This window comes from Fukomys damarensis, unplaced genomic scaffold (assembly GCF_012274545.1).
Source record: "Fukomys damarensis isolate Sample0158 unplaced genomic scaffold, DMR_v1.0_HiC HiC_scaffold_23, whole genome shotgun sequence".
Classification (NCBI taxonomy): domain Eukaryota; kingdom Metazoa; phylum Chordata; class Mammalia; order Rodentia; family Bathyergidae; genus Fukomys; species Fukomys damarensis.
Genome location: NW_022900935.1, coordinates 12,362,948 through 12,377,010, shown reverse-complemented (window position 1 = coordinate 12,377,010; position 14,063 = coordinate 12,362,948). Strand labels below are relative to the sequence as shown.

The following is a 14,063-nucleotide window of genomic DNA, read 5'->3' as shown; positions in this document are numbered from 1 at the left end:
ACACACACACACACACACACACACACACACACACACACACACACACACACACACGTACTTATTTACAAAGAGAAACCAAAACTCCTTTGCTCCTGCATCAAATTCATACAACTTAATCCAATCTAACAGAATGTTATAACTGTTCTTCTACAATATGTTTCAAAACTCAGACTTAAGATAGAAATTCACAACTGTTTACAAGTTTCTAAGCACATATAATTATTCTTCCCCCCAAGTATTATACTGGTAGGAAAAAATCTGAATTTTCAACTACTCAAAAGCTTAATTTTTCATAGGTATCCATCTTCAGTCTTTTCAATTCTCTATTAGGAATAGTTCACTATTGGCAATTTTACTAGATGTAGGCAAATTCAATTTAAAAAGAAGAAAATGACAATCCAGTCAATGATGTAACTCAGCATCAGGCTTGGAAAACTTTTTTCTAGTGAAGCTAAACTACTACTACCACAGTTGTCACAACTGAAAAAGAAATCCCACTTGTGTCAGCCCCTGTTCCACGCCCATAACTTGAATAAAAGTGAGTACAGTAAACCCAGTGCTCCAGGGCCCCTTCCTTCTTCCGCAATGCTGTAGCTTAGAATTTCCCTCTCCTTTCTCCCTCAGCCAGCTGCTGCCTGGCACCACCCCACCAACCCTGTTGGAGAACTCATACCATTGTGGTATCTTTGGTGAGACATCAGGCTGACAAGAAAGTTGGCAGTTAAGGGAGAGATTTCATGTGACCATCTCTTCCATGACAAAAATGCCTAAAGTTTCCAAGTTTTGTTATTTTTAAAATGTACTCAAACCACACATCAGTAGCTTTGCAATTATCACCTAGAAGTGTTTTTTTCTTTCCTAGGAAGATCTCAGTAGAAAAAGAGAAGAACTGAAAGGGAATCTTTTTATCCTGAGTTCCTAACATTAGGAGCAAAAACCCAATTCCAAAGGATGATACATTTACATTAAAAAATTAAAATTAAAAAAAAAATAAGGAGAGATGGTTAAGTTTGCCTTCTGTTTTGTAGTGGTTCCTTAAAGTTGGAAGAAACAGGTGGTAAAAGTGGCAAGGGACAAAAATAGGTAGGTGATTTCTTTCCCCCTGTGCCAGAGATTGAACTCAGGACCTCACATCTGCCAGGGAGGCACAGCACCACTGAGCTACATCCCCAGCCCACATCAAGCTACTTGTGGTAGGTTCTTATATAAACTAAGCATAGGGGCCGGAGATTTAGCTCAGCGGTTTTGTGGACTGCCTTGCAAGCGCAAGGACCCAAGTTCAATCCCTGGTACCAAATAAATAAATAAACAAACAAACTAACTAAGTATAAAAAGATTACCCAACCTATCTTCACCTCAGTTTCTTCATTTTGTAAAATAATATCAAGGGCTATGAGAATTAAGAAATATAACTAATAAAGACATTATCAGAGTCTGTTACAGTATGTGCTCAAAAATATTTCTTCTTCACTTCTTGGTTTGGGACTGTTAAGACAACTTTTAGTCCCATGTAACAAAAGTTTCCCTTAACATCCTAGGCAACAACTCATGCTTTTTTTCTAAGGAGCTATGCTAATTTCATTACCCAACCTTTCCACCACACCTCTATTCCAATCAAACTGACTTTCAGCTCCTCCAAATACGCACCATACAGAGCTCTTTCTGCCTTTTCCAAGAATGTCCCTTTCTCTACCTCCACAAATCCATCCAATCAACAGTCTCACTGAGCATATTTTACACACCAGACACGATGGCTTACACAGCACCTGCCAACAATATGCTAGTTAATGAAGTGTCCTGATGTAAACATTTTTGGAGTAATTCTTTATGCCATCCATTTAATTCTATAAACCTTCATTATAGTGCATGAGTTTTATAATGCTTTTTTTAAAAAAGAGGAGTTGGAAAGGTCAAGTAGTATACCCCAGGTTAAACAATTTATAGTATAGTCCAGAATCAAATCCTGTTCCTGCTAAGTTCTGAACTCCTAACCATGCTGCACTGTCTCAACACTGAGGAGGGAATACCTCATTCTATCCGAGTCAGGAAGTTCACTCCGTGTGGTAATACTTGAGTTGAATGAAGAATCATTCATCCATTCTACAAATATAAATGCCTACAATGTGTCATACACCGAGGAAGCACTAGGGATACAGTAAGGTGTAAGACAGGAAACACCAACTCATAGTGTAAAGGAAAGTCAGGAAACAAGTAATTATATTTGCTCTTCTTCAAGCCTGCCTTTAACCACCACTGAGGAACTTATCCTTACTCTGAACTACCAAAGCATTTTTTTTTTATTAGGACATGTTTGTAGTACACGATTACATTCATTGTGGGAGGCTGGTACATGTACATATCTTAATTCTTTTTACATCCCTTTCCTAACTTAGCACTTTATTCTAAATGTTCCTTTCAAAGAAGAATACTTTTCCCTTTATGTTATTTAACTTTTTTCCAATTATCAATGATACCCCTCCATACCCCTGGGTTCTGCATCTGTGGATTCAACTGACCTCAGATGGAAAATGCTTAGAAAAAAAATTCCATCTGTACTGAACAGGTAAAACTTTTTCTTGTCCTTATTCCCTAAATAATATAAAAAAATATTTATGTATTATTTATATAGTATTATAAGTAATTTAGAGATTTCAAGTATAGGGGATGCTGTCATAGGTTACAGATTTTATGCAAGTCCTACGTCATTTTATATAAGGCACTTGAGCATCTGTGAATTTCTAGTAGCCTGGAGGGGGTAGGGAGTCCTGAAACCAATTATTCCCTTAAAGGTTTATTTTTCTGGTGCTGGAAATCAAACTCAGGACCTTGCACTTGCCAGGCAGGCGTGGCATCATTAAGCCAAATTCCCCCAGCCCCCCATTACAGGTTTTGAGGGACAACTCATGGGTTTATTAACAAAGACGTCACCACTTCCTCCCCTACATTACAGTTATGTGCAGAATTCCTTTATCAAATACTAGACCGTAAGCATCTTCAGCATCTTTTTTTAGGGGGGAGGTACTGGGGATCGAACTTAGGTCCTTGTGCTTGCAAGGCAGGTGGCTAAATCCCCAGCCCAGAGCCCAGAGTGTAAGCACCTTAAATGTAGGATAAATGTTTAACTTATCTTGGTAGGCCCTACACTATCCTGCATGTGGTAGATAATTTAAGAAGAAATTTCTGTTTTGCAATTTAAGTAACCAAAATGTTTTTGTTTAGCTGTGAAAAACAATGTTTTTATGAATGACAAGATTTGACACAGAATCATAGAAAAAATTGGGCTTTCAGTTTGCAAAGGAAGAAATAATCTCCTAAATACCATAACACAACAGCAATGTATCTTTCTTTGCACATTATCAATTAGCTTCCATAAAGTTAGATCATTCTGATATCCTGCCAAATTGATCTAAATGGAATTTTGCCCATATCCAGTACAGTTCTAGAACAAGATTATGTGTAGGAATTGGTTTCTCCTATGTTCCTGGTCCTCCACAGGTACAAAATAATTAAAGGTGCCAGGATAAATCACCCCAGATAAATTACTGACCACAATTTAAAGGACTACCTCTGTTGGTTTCAGGTTCATCAAGTATCACAAAGGAATCTTTATCAGCACCGAGCCGGGGTTTAATGGAAACATCGACTCCCAGTTGTTTCAGTCTATCCACAGTGAACCTTCTCACTTTTTCAGGTACTACAACTGCTGATGGTTTAGTTTGCTGCACGGGTTCTTCCAATTTTTTCTCTGTTTCTTCTGTTTTTCGTAGGCTTTGTTCTCCCTCCAGAGCACGAGGTTCAGATGCCACAAGCCCTCCAATCTGATATTCCTTACTGGCCATGTTCCTGAGGAAGCTAGATTCTTGTTGCAATACTGAGCTGTCCTCAGGTGAAGGTCTAGCATCATTCTGTTTCTGTTTTTCCTGAATTTCTAGCTCTTCACTTCTCACTAGATCTGTAGTGCAAGTCTCATCTGATCCAGTAGCGATCTGAGGTTCCTTTGAGACCACTGGGAGTTCATTAATTTCCATTTCACATCCTGTACTGTTTGTCTGCTCAGAACCTTTGTTACAGTGGTCACCATTCATTGCAGTTGTCTTTGTAGTGTCTATGATTTCTTTATGATGGCTTGATTTATACTTAGATGACCTAGAGAAAGAAAAATGACCAAGAATTCAAAATTATCCTAAATGTGAGCACATAGTGAATCAGTAAAATCAGTTCTAAGGGAATAAGGAATCTGGACTTTTTGTACCCCATTTTGCTACAAACTGAATATTCACACAGATTAGTGACAAGGAAAAAAGGTTCTTACTTCAGAAGTGCCATGGCATTTCCCTGGCAAGTGGGCCGGGGTTTACATTTGAAGAAATCATGAATGGTTTTACTCTCAGGCATATGATATGGAAGATTAAGTGCAGACTCTGAAAAATGGAACAAAACGAGCAAATAAACTATATATTCTGAAATATCACTTCATATTCAATTAACAGAACAGTATAACCAAAGCTACCACCAGAAACTGAAAACAATTCTGCCTTTGACAAAGCAGGCACTAAGTATGAAAGAGTTCCCTGAAGACCAAGAGCTTTAAGGCCTAACTATGGAATCAAAATAATCCAGGAAGTTTTAATAAAAATAGATTATTGGATTCCATTTCAAATTAATTGAATCAGAATCTTTATGGGACCTAAAATTCTATGTATTTAAAAAATCTCCTGAGCTGGGTATGGTGCATTATGCCTATAGTTCCAGCTACTTAAAAAGCTAAGGCAGGACTGGGAATTTAGCTCAGTGGTTCCACTGATTGCCTGGCAAGCACAAGGTCCCGAGTTCAATCCCTGGTACCAAAAAAAAAAGTAAGGCAGGGGGATCACTTGAGCTCAGGAATTTGAGACTAGTCTAGACAACATAGTGAGACCCTGTTTAAACAAAAACAAACCTCCCAAAAGTTTTTGTTGTTGTTGTTTTGAGACAGGGTCTCACTATGTAGTTGAGTCTGACCTGGAACTCACTATGTAGCCCAGGCTGGTCTCGAACTCACAGCGATCCTCCTGCCTCAACCTCCCAGTGCTGGGATTACAGGCATGAGCCACCATGCCCGGCTCCAAAAGAGTCTTAATGCAATCAGTCCACAGCCAACCATTAAAAAGTTTCCTTCTGGAAATTTTCTCAGCTTTTCCTAATGTACTGAGGAACAGTGGGCACTCACCAAGATAACTGTAAGGTTAATATTAGAATTAAAAGTGTTTAAAAAAAAATCCCCAATACCCAAGTTGAGCTTACAGGAAAATATTGTGATTTTCCTCCGTTTATCATATTTATTTGCATTACCTCGTATAAGGCGCTGAGTCTCACTATGCAGTTTTTTTAATGCTTCTTTACTTAACTTGGCTGCCTTTCTTTCCTTAAAAATAAAATGTGAGACATTAGGGATATTATCCAGAAAGATGGATATTCATCTCTTAAAACTTTGTTCTTCTCAAGACAAAAATGAACTGCAAGCACTAATAAACTTCTATACAGTATAAATTCAAGGAGCTCATTTATTTGCAAGTCTCAGAAAAGTCAATCCATATTCATGTTCCTACTATGCATAAAGCAAATGTTGGGTACGAGGAAAATAGGACAGGAAAGACAAAACACCTATCCCTGAGAAACCCATGATCTCCCATAAAGAGATCAATGTACCCACTACTCATGGCTCTTACCTTTTTCATAGGTCCTTTTGATAACTCACTCTCTTCTCCAGATGAAAAGACCCTAGTTTCCAAAGATAATTCCTTTTTCTGAAAAAGATGGCAAGTTGATTATGAAGACAAAAACTTTACTACATCATGCTAAATTACTAATAAATCAGTAATTATTAGGGGGCCGGGGTTTTAGCTCAGTGGTTCAGTGGCCTGCCTTGCAAGCGCAAGGACCTGAGTTCAATCCCCGGTACCAAAAAAAAAATATATCAAATAGAAATTTTTAAGCTGAACATAGTGGCTCACATCTGTGATACTAGCTTTGGGAGCAGGGGACCCAGCTGAGGAAGGAAGATTGAAAGTTCAAGCCCAACCAGGCAACTTAATGAGACTATGTCTCAAAATAAAACTTTAGAATATGCAACATAGCTCAGTGAGAGAGTGCTTGCCTAATATGTAAGGCCCTAACTTCTATCCCCATTACTGCAAGGCGGAAAAAAATGGAAGAAAGAAAAAACAAGATATCTCAAAAGGAATTTGGACCTTTGTTTCTTTTACCTCTGTTCACATTTTTTCCCAAAAAGGGATAATAACTTCTAGGAAGCTAAAGAAAATACTAAGAAAAAGTTATTCTCTTTTTTGTTGTTGTTGGCGGGGTAATACTGTAAATCAAATACGGGACCTCACACATGCTAGCCAAGCACTCCAACACTGAGCTACACCTCTAGACCTTAATACTTTCAAACAATCAAGACAACAATGTTTTGACTCACGCCTCTGTATCACTGAGGTACACCTCCAGCTCTTGCCTGAGGGGTACTGGGAATCAAACTCAGGACCTTGTGCTTGCCAGGCAGGCACAGTGCTACTGAGCTACATCCCTGGCCCCTCTTGCCTCTTTTTAACACCCTTCCCAAAATCCTATAGAGTTGATGTTTCAAAGGCCATCCAACCATGAAATTTACAGCTCTGAGGCTGGGGATTTAGTTCAATGGTTCCACTGCCTGTCTTGCAAGTGCAAGGACCCAAGTTTGATCCCTGGTACCCCCAAAAATAAAAATAAAAATAAATTTACAACTCTGCTCCATTATTTACTTGCTTCTTACCATAACATACCCCAGCATTCCTAAAAAGGCTATCACAAAGTACCTACTAGTTTCCAAGCAAATTTGCATGTCTATCACCTATACTGAAAGTTTCCAAAATTAACAAGTGAAAACTTTAATCAATCAACACATTTTTCTTCACTAAAAAAAATTAATGTGGCTCGATCCCTGCTACTCAGGAGGCTGAGAAAAGCAGACTACAAATTTGAAACCAGCCTGGACAACTAAGGAAGACCCAGTGTCAAAAACAAAAAGGGCCGGGATACAGCTCAGTGGTATAGGGCTTGGCTAGCATGTATGGGGCCCTGAGTTCAATCCCCAGTAGTGAAAAAAAAAAGGTTGCAATAGGAAATAAAAAATAAATATCATAATAGTTGGCCAACTTATAACCATGCTTCATTTACCTTGTAATTTTTTACTTTGTTCTTCACAGCTGCCCTTATTGATTCTAAAGATTCTTCATCCTCCAATGCAGAATTATTTTCCTCCTCCAAACCCGTTTCAAAAAGGTCTTTATCCACAAGAAGACAGCCACTGTCATTCAATGGCTTTTCCATATTATTTTCCTGGACAATGCATTAAAAAAAAGATATAACCTAATCATTCTGAAGTTCAACATCTCACAATATTATATAGCAATTTGGACCAAGCCAGAAAACCCCAACTTTCATCAAAAGACAATATGGCATCTAGACATTCTTACTGGTTCCTAATCCACCATTATCATTTGAAATTCAATCTGCAATTTTTATAGCTATCCAAAATTAACTTAGTATAGCCAGGGATTTAGTTTAGTGGCACCACGCCTGCCTCACAAGTACAAGGTCCTGAGTTCAATCCCTGGTACTGACAAAAGAGAGACAGAAAAAAATTAACTTAGTAAACAGTAAAGATTTTTGAAAAGTCAACTAAATACTTAACTCAAGTGACATCTTGTTTAGACCTTACTGAGCTTATGATACTTGAAGGTGATGTTTCTAGTTAGCAAACAAATGATGCATTAAAAAAAATGTCCTTTCAGAGTTAATTTTCATCAGATCAGAAGCAGCAGAGAATTATTCCACATATTCACAAAGAAAATCAGAAACCCATTTATCTGGGAGCATCGTCTGATTATCTACAACAGTGAACAGGACCAGTAAGGTTTTTTTTTTTTGTGCGTGTGTGGTACTGGGGATTGAACTCAGGACCTTGCTCTTGCAAGGCAGGCACAGTGCCGCTGAGCTAAATCCCCAGTCCTTGTTTTAGTTTTTTAGAGAAGGGTCTTACTACATTGTTCAGGGTGGTCTTGAATTCACCATGGAATCCAGGCTGGCCTTGAACTTGTAATGATCCACCTACCTCAGCCTCCCCAGGGCTGGGATTATAGGTGTGTGCCACCACACCAGGCTATGACAAGTTTTTTTTTTGTTGTTTTGTTTTGTTTGAGACAGGGTCTCATTGTAGTTGAGACTTACCTGGAATTCACTATGTAGTCCAGGCTGGTCTTGAACTCACAGTGATCCTGCTGCCTCAGCCTCCTGAGTGCTGGGATTACAGGTGTGCGCCACCACACCCGGCTATGACCAGTAAGTTTTAAAGCACATTCCCTATTACTTGTTATATTCTAAGTGCAGAAACAACCTCAACAACTAAGAGCCACTTTTTCTAAAAGGTTAATCTACGTAAGAAAAATCAAATTATTCTTTAAATATACCTCATGCTGGGGGAATAGCTCAGTTGCAGAGCATTTGCCTAGCATGCATGAGGTGGCCCTGGGTTGGATCCCCAACACCACAAAAAAAAAGTACTTTAATAAATAAAGAAAATGTGGTATACATACACACAGGCATATTATTCAACTATAAAAAATAATGAAATTCTGTCATTTGCAGTAACTTGAATGGAATTGGAGGACATCATATTAAGTATGCTCAGAGAAACACTTACATGTGAAAGTTAAAAAGTTAATCTCAGGCCGGGGATTTAGCTCAGTGGTTCCAGTGCCTGCCTTACAAATGCAAGATCCCAAGTTCGATCTCTGGTACCAACAATAACAAAGTGAATCTCACAGAAGTAGAAAATAGTAGTGGTTACCAGAGCCCGTGAAGGATGTGAGGAAGGATAGACAAATGACAGTTAATAAGTGTGGGGTATGGTTGGACAGGAAAAAGAACTCCTACGTTCTATAGCACAGTAGAATAACTATAGTTGACAATTAATTGAATATTTCAAAATAACTAGTCAGGAAGATCAAAAGTTTGAGGTCAGCCTTCTCAACTTACTTAGTGAGACTCCCCCACCCCCAACTGGCCGAGAATATAGCTCAGGGTTAATCTCAAATACTGTACCAGGAGAAAAGAAAAGTCAGAGAGGATAAATTTGCCAACTGCCCTGATTTGATCATTATACGCTATACACATGATTGAAATATACTATACCCATTAATTACTATGCATCGATTAAAAATAGAAATATAAACCAGGCATAGCAGTGCATAGCTACAATGCCAGCTACTATAAAGGTTGAGGCAGGAGAATCATCAAGCTCAAGGCCAGCCTGTACAACTTAGCAAGATCTTGTCTCAAAATAAAAAGGGCTAGGGATGTAGCTCAGTTCTTCCTGGGTTCAACCTCTGATCACACATACCACACACACACACACACACACACACACAATATTTATATAATATGGATAAAAACTGCATTACATAATTAAGAAACATAATGCACCTCATTTTTTGTTTCCTTCTTTTTTAGCCGCCTAATTTTTTCCATCTTCCTCTCCTCTTTGTCAAGTCTTCTCTTTGATTTTACTTTTGCTTTTCCTCCAATTCCTTCTTCATCATGCACAGATTTTTTGGAAGTCTTTCTGTCAGGGGTAAAGTCCACAGAGTTCCCAGTTTGGAGACTCAGGTCTAAGCGAGATGTCACTTGAGTTTCAGAATTTTCCTGACCCAAAGACTCCTCCATGTTACTTTCATCACTGTCAGCCAGAGTTTTGTAAATCCTTTTGATTTTTCCACTTCTTCCAGCAAGTAAGTTCTCTTTATCCTCCTCAGCACTGTCATAGGTAGTTTTCTCTGGAGAGGCATTCGTATCCTCTGATTCAGAATCACTGTCTTGTATCACCTTCCTGCTCTTCAGCTTCTTATTCATGAATATCTCTTCATCTGAATCTGGAGAAAACAGTATTTTAAGAAGGTATACAAGGGCCAGGGATTTACCTCAGCAGCACAGCAACTGCCTAGGAAGTGCAAGGTCCTGAGTTCAATCCCCAGGACCAAATGAAAATAAAAAAGGTATACAATAATTTAGCCTTTTTCCTAGTCCCATTATTTCTCAAAAATATACTCCATTATACAAATAGTATATCACCTTGTGAAATTATGTAACTTTCATGAAGAACTGAATGTAGCAAAGTATACCTAAAAATATATCATGAAAAACATTTTCTTTGGAAAAACGTTTCTTGTTGAGAAATGTAATTATATATATTTATAATGTGTAAAGTTATTCTAATCCTTCTGGCAGGTGTTAAAAAATCCTTTTATTATAGGTTGAATGCATTTAGCAAGGCAATGTAGTAGCTATTAGACATTTTGTGTTCAAGAATATAACAGAAATAGATATTTTTAAAAAGGTATAAACACTGTTATTTTGCTTCCATAACAAAAGAAACAATAAGGTTGGGGCATTAACAATTTAATATACCAAGAGAATAAAGAAATTAATCCAATCCATTTACAACCCAGGCTCCCAAATTCTATTCCTAAAATTAAAGTCCTGAATATTACAAACCTCTTTCTCTCAAGGGCTCAATTGTTTCAAAGCTGCCTTGTCCACTGTCTGAAAGACTGCCTGCTTCTTGTGAAATGAGTTTTAGGTTGCTGACTTCTAGGTGAATCTAGAAAATAAGAATAAACTTTGTATTCACCAGGACAAGAAAGGAAGTTCCAAGTACATACTGATACACAAATCATGGGGGGGGGGAGTATCATCAAGCTGAAATAATCAATACAATGGTTTCACAAAGCGAAGACATTTACAGTTACTGAACAAAAAGCAATTGCTACATATTGGAAGGATGCTAATAGAATGAACTTTTAAATTATAATAATTATAATTGCACAAATTAACCGGATTCACCATATTTTCATATACACAAACATCTACATAACATCACATCCATCCACCCTTCAACTCTTGCCCCTTTATTTCTAGGACGTAGTAATCTTTTTACTTTTAAGTCATCCTTTTTTCCTAAGTTTTTACATATGAGAACAAGCACTGCTCGCCTCTTTGCCTCTGGCTTATTTTGCTTAACATGATTCCCTCTATTTCCACCCCATTTTCTTGCAGGTGACAGGATTTCATTCTTCTTTGACTGAATTGTACTCAATTGTATATACACACATTAGTTTCTCTATCCATTCATATTTTGACAGAAACCTAGATTTACTCCTTATCTTCACTTTGGCTGTAATAGGTAACAGGTATCTCTTAATTTAATGTATCAAGAGAAAAATGAAATTAATCCAGATTTCATGTCCAAGAACCAACTCTATGTGTAATGGTAAATAAATAAAAATTAAACATTACTATGCTTTTTCTGTGTGACTTATTCCTTATTATGCCCAAATAATTGGTGAAGGGAATCATTCCTTCAGGGAAATACCCTACTTAATAAAGAAATGACAGAATTAGACTCATCACAGTTTTACCAACCATTGAAAATAACAGATCTAGGCAATAATCATTAATTGCTGCTGACATTACCAGAAGAGAAACAACCAGACACTAGTAAAGCCTAATAGAAGTACCCAACATCACCTACGAAACATTCTCGTCAGAACAAGCAAATCTGAACCTCTAGACCTAACAATCCATTTTTACAAAATATAGGGAACATCACTTCTCGGCCTTTTGGCTAAGATCAAGTGTACAAAATATAGGGAACAAAGGAACACGTTAGATAACACTACAGAGATACAACCTAGATGCAGGAAACTCTACAGGACAATATAGGTGATGTCTTTAAAAATTACAAAGTCAAAAAAAAAAAAAAAAAAAAAGAGACAATATAGGTGATGTCTTTAAAAATTACAAAGTCAAAAAAAAAAAAAAAAAGAGAGAGAGGGAGTAGAAACCTATAGACTAGAGAGAGTTAAACCAGGCAGGGTGGTACACATCTATAATCCCAGTTACTCTTGAGACTGAGGCAAGAGGATTTCAATTTGTCTTAAATAAAAAGGGCTGGGAATGTAGTTCAAGGGCTCCTTAGGTTCAATCCTCAGTTCCACAAAAAATAAGATAAAATAGGAGATACACATATATATTTAGGACTTTAAATCCTGATTCAAATAAAAACAAAAATATGTGAGTCAAAAAAATCTGGACACTGATTAGATGTTTTCTAGGCGTGGTAATAATATTCAATAATATTGCAGTTATTTTGGAGGCTACCTTCGTCTTTTAGAAATACATTGAAATATTTGTGGATGAAATAGCATGATGTCTGAGATTTTCTTGCAAATAACCCAGTGAAGAGGGAAAGAAACAAACTAAGTGAATAAGGGAAGAAACAAACCAAGACAGGCCATGATTTAATAATGGACAAAGTGATGGATTTGTTATACCAAGCTTTGTACTTTTATACACATTTGGAAATCTATAATGAAAATGGTTTAAAAAGTTACAGAAACCTAAGGAGAGTTAGGTGATTTGATCAGTATATAAGTAACCAACTGGACCCTACATGCCAGGTCTCCTACTTCCTCGGTTTCTCGGGGCTTTGAGTCAACTTACTATTAATAAGGGGGGAAATATTAGTATCTGTAACATAACAGGGCACAAGCTTCATCTGACGATTTCTCAAAAAGCAAGCTGATTTGGATACCTGGCACAACTGTTAAAACAGCTAAAGATAGGGGCTGGGGATTGCACTCAGTGGTTCCACCGCTTGCTTCACAAGCAGAAGGACCCAAGTTCAATCCCCGGTACAAAAAAAAAAAAAACACAAAAAACTAAAGACAACGTTTGAGGAATAACTGAAGATTATCATGTATGGTATGTGCTGATGACATTCCAACACTCAAAGCAGTGAAACTATTTGTTTTGTTTGTGTGTCTTGAAAACTGAGCTGAGGTAACCACAGCTCAGTACATGGTGATGCCCTTAATAACCTGGTCTAGGCAATTTGCAGCAGTATTAGCCATGTCAAAGTGCAGGGGCAGAAAGGGAGAGGTGGGGGGGGTGTCTCAAAAAATGTATTAATCAAGATAAATAAATCTTAATGCAATAGATTTTTAAAATCAAACTGGCAAACTTGGCTCATGAGGTCATCCACCTTCTTTTGTAAACAGTTTTATTGGAACCAGAGCTTCTACTATTGGATTAGGATCAGGTGAGCCAGGATCTTGCGGTCAGATACTGTCTTTATTTAAGTATGCCAGGTGTGGTGGCCACGCTTGTAATTCCAGCGCTTAGGAGGCTGAGGCATGAGGATGGCTGCGAGTTCAAGGCCAGCCTAAAGCACACAGCAGGACCTTGCTGTCTCAAAAAAAAAAAATCCAGGGCCAGGGATTTAGCCTAGTGGTGTCGCCACCTGCCCCTGAAAACGCCAAGAACCCGGGATTGATTTCCGGTACCAAAAAAAAAAAAAAAAAAAGTCCGATATTGATATTTTGTTCAATATCAAATCATGTGAATTTTTGCACTAATTTTTGTTTTCAGTACTGGAGATTGAACCTAAAGTGTTCTACTACTGAGCTTACCATTCGCCCTTTTTGAGACAGGGTCTTGCTAAGTTGCCTAGGCTGGCTTCGAAATTGACAGCTTCCTGCCTCAATCAGCATCCTGTGTAGTTGAGGTTATAGGTGTGGGCCTCTGAGCTGAATTTACTTTTTAAAATTACATTAAAATAAAATCTAATTAGATTACTGGGAGAGCCTGAAAATGTTTGTTTTTCTATGCCCAATCCCGCCAGCGGGCGGTCAACCACCAGACCCGACCCTATCCGAAAATTCAGGGGACTCGTGCGTGACGACCCCCAAGTGCCTCCCAGGCCCAGGCCCAGTTCGGAGCTTCCTAACACCCTCGCCCCGCAGCTACAAAGCTCCAGCCCCGAAACCCCGTGGCCGGAAGGGCCTCCTCTGCGGCGCTGCAGGAGGAGGAGCTCCCGCATGAGGAAACGCGCCAAAGGGAAAGGCTGCCCGCTAGAGAGGTAGGAGCCCCGCGGGCTGCCGCCGGGACAGTGCGCGGGAAGCCGGCTAGGGAGTCCACGCCAGGAC

At 38.4% G+C, this 14,063-nt stretch overlaps 1 protein-coding gene across 2 annotated transcripts in view; it reads right to left on the bottom strand.

Annotated features, from left to right (window-relative positions):
- The window catches only part of Clspn (claspin), a 31,013-nt gene that overhangs the window by 16,608 nt on the left and 342 nt on the right, over window positions 1–14,063 (bottom strand). For both annotated transcript variants that reach the window (XM_010645250.1, XM_010645251.2), the window contains exons 2-8: window positions 10,573–10,678; window positions 9,505–9,950; window positions 7,198–7,359; window positions 5,709–5,786; window positions 5,332–5,404; window positions 4,313–4,421; window positions 3,566–4,146 (exon numbers count right to left, since the gene is read on the bottom strand). In XM_010645250.1, the coding sequence (XP_010643552.1) occupies window positions 3,566–4,146; window positions 4,313–4,421; window positions 5,332–5,404; window positions 5,709–5,786; window positions 7,198–7,359; window positions 9,505–9,950; window positions 10,573–10,678 (1,555 nt within the window). The remainder of the gene's footprint in view (window positions 1–3,565; window positions 4,147–4,312; window positions 4,422–5,331; window positions 5,405–5,708; window positions 5,787–7,197; window positions 7,360–9,504; window positions 9,951–10,572; window positions 10,679–14,063) is intronic.